Source organism: Lucilia cuprina, chromosome 2 (genome assembly GCF_022045245.1).
Source record: "Lucilia cuprina isolate Lc7/37 chromosome 2, ASM2204524v1, whole genome shotgun sequence".
Classification (NCBI taxonomy): Eukaryota; Metazoa; Arthropoda; class Insecta; order Diptera; family Calliphoridae; genus Lucilia; species Lucilia cuprina.
Genome location: NC_060950.1, coordinates 17,451,104 through 17,470,182, shown reverse-complemented (window position 1 = coordinate 17,470,182; position 19,079 = coordinate 17,451,104). Strand labels below are relative to the sequence as shown.

Genomic DNA, 19,079 nt, shown 5'->3' with positions numbered 1-19,079 from the left:
TACTGAATACTCGTGATGGCAACCTTGCAATAATAATTATTATTAGGCCAGATAATTTTGTGATTACGGGTGAGTTGGACGTGGATTTGGTAAAACTCGGAAGAAAAATATAAAACTAAAAAAAATTAACAAAGAAAAAAAATTTGTATGTAAAACAAAAGAAAAATAGAACTGTTGTAGAGAAAAATATAAAATTTTTACATTAACTGCAAGTCTTTTATTATTAGTTTATAAGAGATTTTGCAAGCACAGAGCACTTGAACAAAGAAAAAAAGTAATTAAACAAATGATTCATAGGCTTTTGTAATTAGCTGCGTTTTAAACAAATTGACAAAACAATCTTTGTGTGAAATCACTACAAGGTCTTTGTAAAAGTGAGACCATGAGTCCCAATTGTTGGTGAACATTTCGTTGGCAGGTTGAGATTCTGGAAATTTCCTAATATGGTAAAGTTGTGAAATTACGTACATATATATATTTCATTTTGTGAAAACAAAATGGCGTCTTGGGGCGTCATCATATTTCATTTTATTTTAAAATTGTAATAGATTGTTCTGCTAAGCAGTGATGCGTTTCTATAGTTTTAGCAATGCCACAAACCAATTAAGAGGTATGTTCAGTTTGTTATTATACAGAGTTGCATTTTTTATTCTTTGGCATTAACGTGATGCCAGATGTTATTAGTTTGTTAGGGGAGGATTTTACCGCCTTTTTGAAAATATTAACCCCCATATTTATAAATGTTTAATAATGTTATTGATGGTTTATTGTAGGAATTTTGTATTGAAAATGTGCGTAATAAACCTAAAATAAGCGTTAATATCTTTATTTGAAAACTAATTTGAATTGCATCGATTCAAACAATAATTTCATAATGATATATAGATCAAAATCAATTCTGTTAATAGTTCCCTTAACGGTGGATATGCTCCGCTTAAAACTTATTCCATACAAAAATATAGGCCTTAAATTAATATGCAATGTTATTACAAAACGAAATTGCTTTCAACTTTATAAATAAATCAGCGTTAAACAATTTAAAACTCCATTAAGTTGCATAAAAGATAATCCTGTCTATTCTATTAGCCGAATATGAGTAAATATTTCGTTTAAAAACGAATTCTCATAATTTTTCACATATCTTGTCGAAAGTAAATCGAATTTAATTTTATTATATTAAATAAAGTAATTATTTTGTGGGTTTTAATACAATTATAATGTAGTTTAGAATGTATGTACATTTAGAAGCTTCTTGGTTTTGAAAACGAATCGATTTACAGTACAGAAATGTATATTTTATTGATATTAAATTAAAATAAATTGTTATTTCTTTAAATTTTAGTTAAGGATTTAAGTTATCTGAAATGAATTTTACAAACTTAATGAGAATTAAAGGGGCCATACAAATTAATAAATTCCCTTAATATTACAGACAGTTCCAAAATCTGTAACAGTTTTCTAATATTTCATCAATAGATGTTTTATTTTTGTTTTTTTTTTTAATGTTCAATGTCCTTAAAGGAAAATTGGCTTGTGAAGGCAGCTCAGAAAATTTCAAAACACGGGATATGTTTTCAGCAAACAAAAAGTGAAAATCAAAAATATTATACCAAAGAGTTCCAATTGAAAAATCAACAAAAATTTAGTTTACTTTAACCTTTTATCAAAAATATTTTAATATTGAAAAAACTAATCGAGTTAAATTAACATTTTGTAAAAATATTATGATCTCTTCAATTTTGTGATAAATTTCCTGCAATAACATAAATTTGTTAGTTTTATTAAAAAATCGTTAAATTTCAAATGACCTTGAAAAATTTCGAAACTTAAAAACGTGTTTGTAATGTGGCTTCAAAATGGGAAAATTCCAGTTTAGAAAACAATGCCAGATGTTTTTAAAGCAAAAACCTATTGCCATACGAATAATACAAATCTAAAATAAAAAAAATTCTCTAAATTATAGTTATTTTTATAGAAAATTATGTGTATTTTTTAATTACATTATTAATTTCAGTGCTTCTGTTTAAGATTTTTTTATAACAAATTATATAAATATAATTTTTAACTTTAGCCAGAAAAGTATTTGCTGAAAACATCAAATATGGCAGCTTTGTAATAATAAATAAACATTTGTTAGATTTATAAAACACCCTGTTGCTGTAATCTACTACAAATATGTAAGTAACATTGACATATTTTGTGTTCAACTGTTGACAGTTCAGCGAGTAGATTTCAGCAGAGCACACGCACGGAAAAAAATTAAAGTGGAACTCGTGTTAAATTTAAAATAACACCAATTTTTTTTAATACTAATTATACACATACAAACAATTTGCAATAAAAAATAATTATATTTTTAGGTAATTTTTATTAGTTAATAATAGTAATTAAATAAAGTCTTTTTTTGACAAATAAAGTCATTTTGAGGGAGGGGGGTTTGGATTTTTATTTTCAAGTGCTCTGGAGGTCGTCGTATTTGTTTAATCAATAAATAATTGATGTAGTGAAAGTTATTTTCAATGCTAAATAATTTATGTTGCTTATTATTTTATTTTACAGATTATTGTAATAAAACAAAAAGATATTTTTTCAATATAAGAAGAAAAAAAACTTACATAACCTCAAAAACAATTACTATTGTGGAAAGAAAATTACGCAGCAGTTTGTTAAAGTAAAACAAAGAAAAGAACATGTTTAAAAAGAGACAACAACTATTATTGATTACAAGGGAGTATTAAAACACAAGAAAAACAACTCTATTACAAATTTAAAGAAGCAGCAGTTTTTTAATAACAGAAGACGCAAAACAAATTTTATACAAAATGGTAAGTTGGTAACTAGTTTTAAAGTAGTAAGTAATAAAAAGACAATAAATAAAGGCAATTAATAACAAATTTGAGTTTTATTTGTAATTCTTGTTCATAACTAATGATTTTCTTTTTTTTGTTTGTTTTTCTCTATTAAAACATTTTAGCCACGCATAGTGCCCATACAATTATTGAAATGCCTTAAAGTCCTGTTGGACGATAATGGTGGTATCTTAAGTGCCGGAGAAGTTAAAAGATTGGCCAGGTGAGTTTTGTTATGGCAAAGAACAAACAAAAAAATCCATACTTTTATTTGCATCTATTGTGTTTAAAGCCACTAATCTATTACATTTTCTTTAACACAGAGTTGCATTTCTTTAGTACTTTTCCCCCCCCAAAGAACATTATTTGTAATTTTATTTACTTTTTGTTTATTTTCTTTACAGTTTAATGACCAAATATTCAAAAAAATTAGTTTCCAAATGCATTTATGTACAAATTTTAAAATGTACTAAAACTGAATTACTAGGCGAATTTATGGGTGCTGGTGGTTGGTCTTTAGTTTATACTTGGTTAAATGATGCCATTCGTGCCATGAATTGGCCTTTAGTGCAGGAAATTTTAGAATTATTGCTATTGTGTCCAGTCGATGTTCATCGTTTGAAGATCAATTCAGCACCAAAACTTGTTAAGGGTCTTTGTAAAGATGGCGGTAATGAAGGTAAGTTTTTTAAAAAAAGTTTAATAAATTTAAAATTCTTTTACAGGTTCTCAAGTAAAGGAGAGTTTTAATATATTTTCTTACTTATATAAAGCTGAAATGATCTGCCTGAGTGATCCTATTTAGGGTAATTTTAATATCTCAGTAGCCCTAAAGTTTTAAAGATTTCGGTTCAGCGAAATAGGTGGTAATCTAAAGCATCGATGTAATCCTCTCCTGGAACATATCTATTGAAATTTTGTACCATTAGGAGTTAGATAAATAGATACAGGTCGATAAATAGATATTATAATCAATGGTAAAAAAACGAAGATTAGAAAATAATTAAGAACTGAGAATGAACAGGAACTTGAAAAATACTCAAGGAATTAAACTTCGATTTTGATTCCGATAGAAGTGAATATATGATATTTGATAAAAACCTTAAACTTACTATTCAATCGCAAATATTGCTGAAGAGATTTTGAAATAATTATAAAGAAAAAGACTTTGAAAATTTCTAAATTTTGAATTTATTATACCAGAACACCCAATTACTTTCTAATTTTAGAAAATTTTATAAAAATTATACAGTTTTAAAAATTTCATAAAACTTTAAGAGTATTCGAAAAAATTTACATTTCCTAGTGATTTTCAAATAAATTGGCTTTTTCTAAAGAATCTAATTACGAAAATAATCCCAATTTCGAAAAGAAGGAAATTCTTTCATAGATTTCAATTAGTTTTACTTTAAATTTATCACACATTTTGAAAATATTCTGATTTCATTTTCGAAAATTTCCAAATTTTGGAATAATAATTTGAAATATTTCCATATTAAGAAAGTAAAAATTATGGAAAAACGTAATAAAAGTCAGGCCAGATAAATACATACAAAGAAAGTTGTAATACAAACAAAATCAATATTCACCCCATGCGGGTATTACAATAACAACAATTAAAGACAAATACTTAGTAGCAGACTTAAGTCATGCGTGCTTAGTTGCCTAATATAGGTACTAAAAATGTGTATAAGTAGATAAAATGATAAATATTTGAAATCAGTATTTACTTTTTTCTACCTACTTTTTTGTATTTAATAATTTCTTAATCTTGAAAGAAAAAAAAAACATTTTTAAAGACTTATTTTTGCAGCTGGATAGTACAAAAACACATTTTTAGGGTTAACTTTTCTTCAGTATGATTTTGTACTTTCCATTTTAAAAGAAAAACAAAAATGTCTAAAATTGAACATTCAATTAAAGAAAGGAGCCAAATTGTAAATATTTTTATTTTTTTTGGCACGCACTTTTTTATAATATTCTGAAGTCTAAGCAACGACTCTACAATTCTCTAATCCCTAATGAGTTTAGCATTGCATATCAGATGTAAAAATTGTTATTTCTACAGAGTTTATTCGTATATTTATGATATAAAGTAGGGTTAAGGGTGACAGTTGTTTAGGTGATAGACTTGTGGTTCAGTTAAGCTTTAAATCGAGCTTAATAATTTTAAAAAAGATTCTGTAACAGTAAATTTTATTTTGATTTTCAATACTAATCGAAATTTTTTCGCTTTGTCATGTTTTTTTAATTCGACCATCTTTACTAAAATATTTGCCCCTATTCTGAATTTCAATTTGAATCGTAAATTTTCTCCGTTTGGCAAGTTTTGTATTCTGCATTTCGATACGACTCTCCGCCACATAAACAACAACTTACAAAAACGTAATTACGATCAAAATGTAGAATACACACAGTCGCAAAGCATTGAAACGAAATGGTATTGCTTCTTCTTTTTCTTACGATTCTGTTTTTTGTTGAAATACCCTTTTTTCGATCATTGCGTAACTGAATGCGTAAACGTAATCGAAATGCAGAATTGGGGTGAATAGGGTTATCAAAGATTTATAAATAAAATTTTCATACAAAATTTGTTCTTTAAACCTTTGATAAATGTTTGTGAATAAGACAGAAACTGCCTTAAGTTTAAGCTATTAATTTAAATTTTCCTTTTGTTTAAATTATACCAAAAAATTATCGACAACAAGTTTTGGATCCCAAATAAATTCTAGAGTCAAACATTCAGACATATAGCACTTAATCGACCTGTCTATATATAAATATTTAGAATAATTATACTATTTGAAATCGGAGTATTGTATTTTCGGCGGATATCATTTAATCGATTTGCCTTTCCATAAATATTCAAAATAATTATGGAGTCAAGAAATTATATTTTTGAAATTGCAAATTATAAAATTTGGGTTTATGGATTGTACTATAAGAACTTCTTTTGCAATAATCAATTTCTCAATAAATTATGAGTTTAATAGATGATATTTACATATGATATTCATTATCACTAAGGATTGCTGATGATGCTTTGTAGCGGGATCAGGAAATGCAATACAATTTAACAAAAGTTAAACTTTAAAACGTTTTAATGTGATTCTCTAGAGAATTACAGAAAAAATAGGAAATCCAACCCGTATAAATAGGATAAAGTATAGAAATAGCTTATTCCTATTCAGATATTTGTTAAGAATCTAAACTCTTTTAAACAAAAATGATGGAAGAACTGTTTACAAAAGTTTTCTGTTAAAAACTTTTCTAGAACTAGTTTCTAGAATGACTAATGCAAACAAAAATCATTGATCAAGGAAGATAAATATATAGCCGACCGTTTTATATAACAAAATTGCAACGTTTTTTATGCGACAATCTTGAACAAAAATCATTGGTCTCAATAGGCTATTTCTTTATGACTTCAATACTTAAGATTTGACTTAGAAAAAACACCCATTTGTCTTATAATAAAACCCAACTTGTAGTAAACTAACAGCTGTTCTTACTTCAATCCATTCCATATAAATTTTAGATTATGGAATATATAGATTTGCTAATGTTTAGATAAACAATGATCTATTGTTAAAATTATACCTACTCTGGGTACACTCACAAAACACGTGTTCTAAAAAAACACAAACACACAGAAAAACAACAAGTTCTTTGTAAAACTCTCCAATGATCTTATCAGTTAGTACCTGGCAAAAAAAAAAAAAAAAAAACAATGTTGTAAACCATATTAGTATATTAATGAGTAGAAATTTGTCTATGACTCTCTTTCTCTCTCTATCTCTCTAAATAGTATGTATCTATCGATCTTTTTACCATTCAGCTAAGCAATAAGTGAACATGTTTTTTCAAATCAATTGGCATTCAAGAATGTGTGCTTGAAATGATTACACACCATTAGGTGTTTTGTGTTTACGTTTTTTTACAAAGTGCTAAAAAAAAATAATTGTGAAAATTTATTATAACTCTTAGCAAGTGTTTGAATATTATTTTTTTCTTAAAAGTTTCTCTATAGTGTTAAAAAATCTCATAAATTTTTTATACTTTTCAAACGAATTCTCAATTAAATAATCAATATTTTTTATTAATATTATTGTGTTTTTATGGTAAGCTTTATGTAAATGTTCTTGAGTTGACCTTGAGTTTTAGAAAAACAATATTTTAAATTATTAATTTCCAATAAAAAATCTGGTTTGTTTTATAAAATATAAATTTTTATTAAGATCTTGAATTGTGAGAATTTTACTTTCTTTATTAGATTTATGTAATAATAGTTTGTTATTAACTAGTAAAATATAGAAAATAGATAAATTTTTAGATTTGAGTAGAGAAAACATCTTTTTTTTGTTAATCTTTAAAAAAAAATGTTATCAGGTGATTCTTCTGATTAAAGCTAATGAAATATTTTGTTTTGGGATTTGGATTTGTGCTAAATTTATTAGAAACAACTTTAAATCTTCGATGTTCTGCATTTAAATTTGACGATCTTTTACTAAAATAAGAACTTATAATGTTATGACTACACGATCGTAATTAAAACGAAAATGAATTGATTCGTTTCCTTTTTTATTGAAATTCCCTTTTTTGATCGTTATCAGTTTGTTTCAACTTTTCATTTAGTTAGTTAGTAAGTTAGTTAGTTAGCTTGAAAGGAGGATGTATATTCATCAAATCCGAAGAAATATACTTAGGCCTTTATCGGAACTGTTGTGCGCTCATTAACCAGTGTGTCAGGTGGAAATAGAACCCACCACCTCTGGTCAACCAGACTAGAACACTAACCACTATCCTACCGGAAGGCCACAACTTTTCCTTTAAAGCGTTTCGGGATGGATAATAATTTCCAAATGCATTTCAATTCGAATCGAGAGCAATGCAAAAGAATACATACAATCGTAATGCATTAAAATGAAAAAGAATTGCTTCTCCTTTTTCTAAAGGCTGAATGAATTGTTCTTTGAAATATTCGCGATATACATTGTAAATTTTGAAACGATTAAAAACTAAACTACAGTATTCACTACTTATACGAAAGGTAAAAAAGTTTTAACATCCACAATAGGGATTTAGTCCGACTCATTATGAATGAATAATTCTTGGAATATTCGCGATAGAATGATTAAAAAAAAACTTCTATAAAACTGTTTACATTCAGGATAGCGAATTACCATTAGTCCGACTCATTACTGTAAAAGAACACATCATATTTTATACAAAAGTGCTTTATTAAAACTTCCACAAATTCAAAATGAACTAGAATTAGTTCGAAACTAATCAATCAATTTTATCTTCGCTTACATCTTTGAGTTTTACTTTTAGTATAATATTCCTTATTAACTTAATTAAAACAAACCCAAATCTACTTTAATTTCTACTTTTAGGTGTACGCATTTTAGCTAAACGTCTCGTCGAACAGTGGCTTAAGGTGGTTACAGAAAATCCTGAAGCAACATTACCCACAACCAATATGACACAACAAGCTATTAAGACACCAACTGTAACAGTTGTTGCACCAGAGGCAATTTCTGTCAACGTACAGCAGCAACAGCAAACAGCTATGGTCAATACAGCAAATCAAAATTCAATTAATACACAACAACAACAGCAACAGAAACAAGAGGAGCAAAAAGTTGGAAATAAACAGAAGAAAACAAAAGCAAATAGAAAAGTTAAAAAAGTACAAGATTTTGAAGAAGAAGAGGAGGAAGAGGAAGTAGCAGAAAATGAAGAAGATGAGGAGGAGGAGGAAGAAGAAGAAAAAGATGCTGAGCAAAATGATAAAGATCCTCTGGGTGGAGTTGATACAGAAGCAACCGTAACAAATTATACTTTAACACCAGCCCAAAAGAAAGCCAGTGAATCTGGTCTAGTCTATAAGTTTATCATTAAAGATGGTCAATCCATTTTAGCTAAAGTTCCCCCCAAATCAGCACAAACAACAGCCTCTCCTACGACCACAACACAATCTAGTGTAGAAGAAGAGGAGGAGGAAGAAACAGAAACAAATGAAGTGGCTGATGAGGATAACGATGAATCGCAAGTTAATCGGGATAATGCAAGCGCTGTAGCTGAGGCCGATGACAATAGTTCTTCTTTGGACAAAACTGAAAAAGACAATGACAGTGGATCAGAAGACAAAACAAAAGTGGAAGATAATAACAAGAAATCAGAAGATAAAAAATCTTCAGAAGACAAAGACAAATCCAGTAAAGATCGCAGAAGTTCTAAAGACAAAGAAAGACGTGGCAGCACTAGCAGCATTGATAAGGACAAGGATAAAGACAGAGATAGTAAATCATCAAAGTCTTCATCATCCTCTTCAAGTCATAGATCTTCTAGTCACAAGTCCTCATCATCATCGTCGAAGAGTTCTTCATCGTCGTCGTCTAGTAAATCAAAATCTTCATCATCTCATCGTAGTTCTAGTGATAAACATCGCAGTGATAAGGAGCGTTCTAGTTCCAGCAAAGATAAGGATCGTAGTAGCAGTTCTAGTTCTAGCAGCAAACATCGTTCATCTTCTTCGAAATCAAGTTCATCTTCATCTAGTTCTAAGGACAAATATCGTGATAAAGAGAAATCTTCATCGTCTTCGTCTTCCTCATCATCTTCATCTAAAAGTAAAGATAAACAGGAGCAGTCAGATAAGGATAAAAATACCTTAGAGAAGATTAGTTCATCATCATCCTCCTTGGATAAACTTGGTAAAATACCTAAAAAATCTAAAGAAGACTCTGAGGAAAATTCCCCTAAACACACTTCCATAACCATACCCTCCAAAAAGGCCTCCATGTCTATAGAAATAAGAAAAGATACAGAAAAAGCGAAAACTGTGAAAACCTATAAATCACAATTTCGTTCGCATGGTCTCACCGAAGAAGCACCACCACCACCTTCACGCAAAGGTCTAAAGAAACCCTCCTCTACAACACCCCCTGGTACAGTATTGCCTTCTTCCCTGCCCTCGTCGCTGAAAAGAACCTCACCACCGCCTAGAGATCTGCCTTCGGAAAAGAAAGCCAAAATTGACATCAATAATGTAACGGTGGCCAATGAGAAACCGGGCGCTATTAAATTAATACCACCCAAGAAGAGTAAGTATTTTACCTTGGAAACAGTTACTAATTTCCGTTTTCCTTTTCTTTGTCTATTTACAGAGAAAACAATTATGTTGTTGTTGGGCTTTTGCTTTTTTTGCATTTATAAGTATTGCATTTTTTTACATTTACAAATTTTAATACATTTTTTTTTTAAAAATCTTTAAACAAATACCAAAAGTTTATAAAAAGAAAAAAACAGAAACATATGGTAAACTGTGCCTCCTACTCCTGCTATGGCTAGTTAACGTGTTAAACACTCTTCCTTCTGTCTCTTTAGAACTGAAAATGTTTGTAAACAAATTGAAAGAGAAAAGAAGAAGAAAAAACAAAACATGCTGCAGTGATGACTCATCAATGGTGATTGGACAATGGACAAAGACATATACTACACAAATGCGTCATCATTTGCCTCCAAACACACACACACTCAGTTGTTGTTATTATGTGATAATTTAAATAATGGCTTATGAGAGACATTGTGGTGGATTTTGTTTGTTGCTTTCTCTCGCTCAGTCATCGCAAAATTGTTTTTGTTTGATCTCTTCGTTGGTGCTTTTATTTATTTTATTTTTTTTTTTTCATAAAAATGTACAGTGTGATGGTGTTAAAAAAAGAAACAACAACAATAACTAAAAAAAGACAAAAACAAAACTAATGAAAACAAAAGTCATCCATCATTAGTGTAGACACCTTATAAATGTGTCTGCGCTAAGTAGTAGTATATATAATGTAGTGTTGCAAAACGTTTTGATTATTCATGTGCTAAATGGTGTATATTTGTATGAAAAAAGTTCATTATTTAAAACTGGCGTTTTATATATAAGATTTTTCTTAGGAATTAAACTTTTAAGAATATAATAGGAAAATAACAGGGAAAATATATATGATTTGAAAATATATTATAAGATTATTTAAGGCCTTACATAAAGTATTAGTCTTTTATAATATTTCCTAATCAGACCGATTCAATAGTAGTTCCACTTTGATTTCAAGATTTTCTGCAATTTTCTATTGAAATTATCTTAATGTATTCAAACTTATTACGAGTTTTGTTGTATTTGAAAAATGTTCAAAAACAACTTAAACAATACTTCTTACATAATAACAAAGAAAAGTGAGTAGGACAATGATTTCGACCATAATACTCGTAATAAGGGGTAAGGCATACATGATAATGATACTTTTGTTTATATAAATATTCCCTTCTGAATCGAATTATCGGTCTGAATTATTTTCTCTAAGGAAATGTTGCGTTGCTAAATTTTTATTAAATAACTATCTTTAGTTGTTTGTCGTTATTACGCATACAATTTTATTGTTATGTGTTTCCGAAAGCAAACGCGTTAAATTTCCTTACGCAAATCATGATAAGATCTTGATAAAGAAGATCAGAACAGCAAATCGCAGCAACACTGTTGCTGGGATGTAAACATGTACAGTTTTTACGAACGTATTCGGTATATCTGAACGTTATAACGATTTTTCAGAAGATTTACTCTTATGTTTCCATTCAAAGGAAACGTTTTTCGAATTTCCAGATTTCACCTCTGGAAGAACGTTTTGTAATTCGATACGAAGTTTTTAAATTCGAAACTGTTTTCTTCCTGAGGTTGAGAGCTTACTCCCAGAACTCATAGTTGATCGAATAAGCTTTCAAATCTAAGACACATTTCGAAATAGAATGCTGGGAATATCATACCAGAAATTTGAATTGAAATCCAAAATTTTCTCCGTATTGCAACTTGGATACTTTGTATTTCGATTCGACGTTCCGCTCGTCGAAACAAAGTACAAAACGTAATTACGATCATAAAACAGGATTCATACATTCGTAAAGCATTGAATCAAAATGAAATCGTAACCTAAATACAGAATAGGGTTTGGAATGTGTTTTCTATATGAAAACTATTTCAATCACGTCGGCCACAAGTGTGTTCGAAAAAACTCGAATGTTAACATCCAAACATGGTTCTAACTCTTACAATACAGTATTCAAAATTTTCGAAAATATTTTCAAAATTTAAAATTTTTTAAAAATGTCAATTGTATCAATTTAAAGCTTATTTCAAACTTATTTTTGAAGAATCGAAAAAATTTTGGAAAATTCGAAAAATTATTCGAAACAATTTTAAAGCCGCTAAATCATAAAGATTTCCAAAATTGTAGTTTTTAGGTGATTTAGAAAACAATTCCATTTTTTTAGAATTTCGAACTAATTTCAGAAATCAAATATTTTTCAAATTTTTTCACAAATGTGATTTTTTTTAGCAATTTCAAAATTATTTTTGAAAAAAAAAATAATTTTAAGAAATTTGAACAATTATTCGAAAAAAATTTAAAGTCGATTACTGCTAAATCGTAAAGAGTTTTAAAATTGTATTTTTTTAATGATTTCGAAAAAATCCTATTTTTTTAGAATTTCGAAAATATTAATTTCAGAAATTAAATATTTTTAAAATTTAATTTTTTTTTTTAGCAATTTCGAAATTATTTTTAAAAAATCGAAATAATTTTGGAAAATTCGAACAGAAAATTCGATTAGAAAAAATTAAAGCCTTTTATCTCCAAAACGTAAGGAATTTCAAAATTGTAGTTTTTAGATGATTTCGAAAATAATTCGTATTTTTTTAGAATGTCGAAATAGTTTCGAAAATATTAAAAACTAGTTTCAGAAATCAAATATTTAAAAATTCAGATTTGAACTTATTTCGAAAAATTCAAATTCTTTTATTAAATTAGAAGTTTTGTTCGAAAAAATTTGAAAGTTCATAATTATTAAAGAATTTGTTTTTTTTTTTCAATGTAGTTTTCGAAAATAAACGTTGAAAATTTTAAATTTACATAAGTTCGAAAAATTTAAAAAAAACTTAAATTTAAGGATGATTTCAAATATTTTTCTAACTTTGAATTTCAAAATTTGGAAATTTCATAAATTTCAAAGTATTTTCTTAATGTACTTTTAGAAAAGAAGCATTTTAAAGAATGTTCGAAATTTCGAAATTTAGTTCGAAAAATTTTAAAAGATTTTTAAATTATCTCTAAAACATGAGTAGTAACAAAAAAATAATTTTAGTTTTATTTGAGACTGATTTCATACATTTTTATAATTTCGAAGTCAAAAATTTTGACATTTCATGGATTTGTAAGAATTTTCTTAAAGCTTTTCCCCATTAAACAATTAGATTATTGCACATGATGCAATAACTTGACCTAGATTCAATTGCATTAAAATTTTCCTATATAACGCCAAGTTTTTACCATTACAAATACACAAAACAAATATACATTATTAAACGCGTATGTACGAAATTTAAATTTATTTACACATATATTGCATAACTTGCATAAAAGTGTTTGTGTTAAGTTTTACAAAGTGTTTATATAGAGTGATGAAGATATAGAATTTAAGCACCAATCTACCAACAAACCCAACACCTTGCAACAGATCTACAGGGAGCAGTGAGTGTGAACGCGTTCATCCATCAAATGAAGCTGATGTTAAAGGTGAACAAACAGCAAACAATGTGGAACAATTCTTTTATACATTTTTTTTTAAGCAAATTGATATTTTTTTGTTTTTTTACAAAAAAAAGGTTTCCCTACTGTGGTAAATATGATATGTGATAAGTATACAATACTTTTACTTTTATTTTCTCTTAATATAATTAGTTTTAATTATTAAATTAAAAAAAAAAGATGAAAAAAACTTAAAACAAATAAAATTATATTTTCAACAATAAAAGAAAAACGAATACAAAAAAAAATTGAGCTCTGGTTAGTCCTTGAAGTTTGGTAGCATATTCACATTGAAAACCGGTGTATATTTTTGATAATTGCTTGATGAATAACTACTTATATATACACATACAAATTAACAAAATTACATAAGTAAAGGACATGCGCAGATTTGTTATATTAAACATGTTATTACATTATTACGATTAGAGGAACAATTAATAGATCCTTTATGGAATAAATAGCGATGTATAGAAAAAGAGAACATAGAGAAGAGTAACACAACTTTTAGTGAACGTTTTTAAAACAAGTCACAGATTTTAAACCAAAAATACCAATTTCAATATTTAGGACATGTCCCTGATATTAATGTCTAGAAAGTTTCTTATATTGCCTCGTTATGAGTTCATTCCCTTTTCTGTATTACAATATTTTAGTTAACGAATTCATTTCTGTAAACGCCAAAGAATTTCAAATCCTTTTCTTGATCATGCTAATACTCAATTCATTAGTCTTATGTGTCTTTATAATGATTCGATATTAAAATTTTTGAAATCATACATAGTTCACAATAGTTCACTGATTCGCAAGTGTTTCGTTTCGAATTGGAATATCTCTTAAGGACATATTCCAATGCGATTAAGCTAATACTCAATTCATTAGTTTTATGCTTGTTTATAAGAATTCAATATTGAAAATTTTCGGAATTTTATATTGTGATCTACGGATTCGCAAGTATTTCCTTTCGAAACGGAATATCTCTTAAGGAGTTACTTCAAAGAATTTCAAATTCTTTTTCTCGATTATGCTAATACTCAATTCATTAGTGTTATGTGTCATTATAATGATTCGATTTTACACATTTTTGAAATCGTACATTGTGAACTACGGATTCGCAAATGTTTCCTTTCGAATCAGAATATCTCTTAAGAAGTTACTTCGTAATTTGTTTCAAAGGAATATGCTTTTAAAATACAATGTCCCTCAATACTAGTTAATATCTTGAACTCATGTTTTACATAAAATTTTTCGACGAAGTGTCAAGTACATACGAGTTCATTTCGTCATTCCTAATACAATTCGTAAAAAAACTACTGATTTCCGACAATGACTAGGGCTCGTAAAAAGGTTAGTTGTGAACTTCTAAAGAGATCCTACTGCAGCTGCTGCTTCTCTAAATTGGAAAAAAATAGATGAATAAACATCCCAATAACTCATTCTTAGCTAAATTAAAGTAAACTATTCTGAATTGTTTCAAATCAAAGTAATTTGAACTCGAGTTCTTTTTCAAATTCATATTTTATTTCAAATGTCGATTACAAGTCCCTTAAAATTTTTGATTTTAAACCAGCGAAACACAACGAGCTCTCAAATGAGCTCTCTTGTACTCTCATTTTGACTCGTACCTATGTGTATAAAAATTTAAACAAAAGTCAGTCACAATCAATTGATATAGTTGTACGTTTTTAGAAAAGAGAAAAGTACAAAATTTCGAATCACTTTTCAAAAACCATTTGAAAACTTTAATTTCAATTCGATTTTTTATCGTAAACTTTGTGGTTTGCTAATTAAAATATTCTTGAAATCAGAGAATTTCTCCACCGTATTCAGTATCTCGGACGGATTTTTTTTTCTTCAAAATTTATATTAAAAGTACTCAGTTTTAAATATTTTTTGAGTGCTTTTTATACAAAATTTGAAAAAAGAAAAATTTCTTTCCGAAATATGCCTTAATTCAGAAAGAAGAAAAGAAAATAATTTTTAAAATTTTCTATGAAAACTTCTCAATTTTTGTTAGATGCTTTCATACAAAATTTCAAATATTGTTTTACATTTTTCTTTCTGAATACGGGCCTAAGTTAAAGGATAACTTCCGATTTGAAAGTGTGATTTTCTTTTATTCAATTAAAATTTCTAACATAAACTTATCTATTGTGTTAAAAAACAGAATTAGATTAATTTATTTTGAAATAAATCCTAATATTGTGAATTTAATAGAAATCCTTAAAATTTTTAATATTAAATGCATGCCAGAATGGTGTGTACTCCATGATTGAAAATGTAGCTTAATAATCTTTTGATTTTTTCTAAAAATATTCCTCTTAAACGTAATAATATTAAATAATTATTCAGAAAAAATAGCTAAACTATTTTAAGTCCAGTTTTCATGTAAAAACGGCTACCAAGCTCAAAGGATTGCACCAAATGTATATTTATTTAATTTATCGATTATCAGACTAAGGAAGCTTAGAAACTATGACAAATTAAAACAAATCGATTACTCAAATAAATTCGTAATAAATTGTCCTTTAAATTGTTATACTCAGAGATTTACACGATCTTCTTTTAACACTTTCAACTGCAAGATTTCATTATGCATTTAAAATTCTCGGACAAAGTCTGTAATATGATTTGAAAGTACATTGTGATCATTTCAATACCGCAAGATTTGTAAACGATCGTGCTTTAATTTTTCTAAAATTTTACAACATTCTTGTTCCAACTTCAAAAACTTTCGTCTTGTTATTGATTACATTCAGTAAAAAATATACAAACTTTACTGTTAAATTGTATTAGAAGTTTCCAAATACATTTTCAGAAGATTTTACTATATCTGTGATAACGAAAGACATTATTGTCTTTCGATCGAAAAAAATCTTAGAACAAACGAATACTTTACGTTTGATTGAAGTGTTTAAATGAAATCCTTATATTAAGTTTTCAAATCTCAATAAATTTGATCTATTGAAGATGTAAATCCATGCTTAACTGGAAATTTCAGACTAAAATCATTACTACTCTTCAAACGATTGAGACAATTATTAGTTGCCGCAATCAACCAAATGAAAGACGAATTTTCTAAGTATTTTTTTAGAAAGATTTGCATACCATATCCCTAGCATAGTAAAATTTTATAAATTATATAAGTTTTTTATTCTTAACACTTTTTCAGCCCATCATAAGCAAAAGCCTCTCCGTAACAACATAATATTTTCTCTTCGAAACTCTCTTTCTTTACATATATTAATTATTCTCAATTTCTTTCATTCATTCTAGTACAAACCCTTGTTGAAACCAATCTCTTCTCAGATGCTCTCTCAGCCGCAACGGGACCCAAAAAAGTTAACAAACGTAAACGTCCCAATACACCTTTGGTTAATGGTAAAGAAGATCCTACCTCACCAACTTCACCTGATGCTCCCAAAGTAATGCCTTTGAAATTCTATCAAGATACTTTGGATGAATCGAAAACAGAAGATTCTAAATCAGATAAAGAAAATGATGAAACTGGCGCTACAACAAAAACAACAGAAGACGGTACAACAGCCGAAGATAAAGATCTGGAAGATGATGATGATATACCTTTGAAAAAGGTCAAGGAAGACATTGAACAAAAGGTGGCCCAAGAAAAGAAATTGGATGGTTCAGATGCGGCTGGCACTATTGTTGATATAACAAAAGATGACGATGAGAAAAAGTCAAACGAATGTGCTAGTTCACCAAGTAGACAGACATCACCTAGAGGAGAAGAAAATGATGTGGATATGGTGGAGGAGAAAAAGCCCGGCCCAGGTTGTGGACCTAATGGTCCTCCGGGCGTTTTAATGTTGCATCGCCGCAAAGGACCCAAAAAGAAGTTAACATGGCGTCCTCAAGAGACACTGGAACAAGTACGTTACTTTGAATTGGATGAAAATGAACGTTGTAATGTTACCAAGACCTCGTTTATGGATATGAAAAATCTGGAACGTTTTAATGAACGTGATGCTATTGTAATGGCAAGACGTGGTTTCAATCAAGAGGACAATATGGAACCGCAAACAAATTGGAAACCTTTGATAGAAGTAGATGATGTGCCACCCCATCCGGAGGGTAATCAATCGAAGCAGAGGAAAATACAAGCGGAACGTGAATTGACTACCTTGAGAGCTTTGTATTTTACACACGCTTTGATACCCGACTCACCGGCCGAGGCTGAATTTGAACCCGCCTTTAATCATGATGTTCCACTCATACCCCTCGATGATTTAACCGGTAATCCAGATGCAGTTAATGATTTCACCAGCATGCCTTGGCCAGAGCCACGTGGTTCACCCAAACACGGTGATAGCGCCATGTCAGGTACCGGTGGTTTGGGCAGTCCAGTGGATATGTTTGGTAATAACTCGGGACCCATGCCAAATGTGAATAATAACAACAAGCAGGCGCCGGGTAATCCATTTAATCCTTTCGTTAATCAATTCCCAGGAAATCAGGGACCAAATGGACCACAAATGCAAAATAGCCCACAGAACCAATGGCAAGGACCTGCTAACAATATGGGCGGTCCCATGGGTGGCAATGGTCCCATGATGGGAAATCCCTTCAATGGCAATCATGGCAGCCCCATAATGGATATGGGCGGTCCTGGACCCATGGGTCCTGGTCCCATGATGAACAATGGTCCCCCTCAAAACTTTATGAATCAATTTGCAAATAACTATGTGGGAGGACCCAACAATCCTTTCATGAATGGCCCCTCTAACTTCAATAATGGACCCAACAATTTCGGACCTATGGGTCCCAATGGACCCATGATGAATGGCATGGGACCCGGCCCCATGGGCAATATGATGAATGGTGGCCACAACAATAGAAACAACAATCGCGGCAATAACGGTGGTGGTAACTGGCGTAGTGGTGGCTCTAATTTCCAAGATAATAATGGAGGCGGCGGTGGTAATTGGCGACCAGCTGGTCCTGGTCCCAATAATCGCGGTGGCGTTGGAGGCATTAACAATAATGGCGTTTGCAAAGCATTTATGCGTGGTCACTGTCGTTTAGGTAATTCCTGCAAATACATACATCCAAATAAAAATAAACGCATATAGGAATGGGCTGATGACTCCCTCCTTCTAAAGGATGATTCATCAAACTCTAATAATTCCCTACCCGCTACAAATAACGACTGTGATACAAAATAAAGACTTAATATTATAAGGATAAATTTAATTTTCCCTCATAAGGGAAAAACTTTAAGTTTTAAGCCTGATGAAAAGTAACAAAGAAAAAAACCAAGACTGTTAATGCTATTACGCCCAAAGAAAACTATGCTGGAACCCCCGCCCTCAACTATTACACGCCTACGTTTTAGCATTTATCTAATATAAGCTAAGGAAATAAACTAATCCACAACCTGCTCGAATACAAAACGGCTGGCCGCCTTTAATACAACAAACCCTATTCGTTTAAGAGTAATTTAACTTGATAAGAACAATTTTCCAGATTTAACAAATGAAAAACTATATGATAGATCATGCTCTATATAAAATAATGACTTAATTTAAAACAAATAATGTGTACAGCAAATATGATTAGTAAAATAGCCCCTCAAAGAAAA

At 29.4% G+C, this 19,079-nt stretch overlaps 1 protein-coding gene across 2 annotated transcripts; it reads left to right on the top strand.

The window, feature by feature from the left end:
* The first annotated feature begins 82 nt into the window (after positions 1–82).
* Positions 83–19,074, top strand: LOC111678654 (serine/threonine-protein phosphatase 1 regulatory subunit 10). 2 transcript variants are annotated; one of them, XM_046945227.1, is made up of 6 exons: positions 83–446; positions 2,560–2,825; positions 2,975–3,072; positions 3,254–3,528; positions 8,246–9,958; positions 16,757–19,074. In XM_046945227.1, the coding sequence occupies exons 2-6, from the start codon at positions 2,823–2,825 to the stop codon at positions 18,568–18,570; spliced, it is 3,903 nt and encodes a 1,300-aa protein (XP_046801183.1). In that variant the 5' UTR covers positions 83–446; positions 2,560–2,822; the 3' UTR covers positions 18,571–19,074. The 2 variants fall into 2 exon arrangements, with proteins under 2 accessions (XP_046801183.1, XP_023295835.2); XM_023440067.2 differs by lacking the exon at positions 83–446 and adding an exon at positions 2,072–2,360.
* Positions 19,075–19,079: the final 5 nt, after the last annotated feature.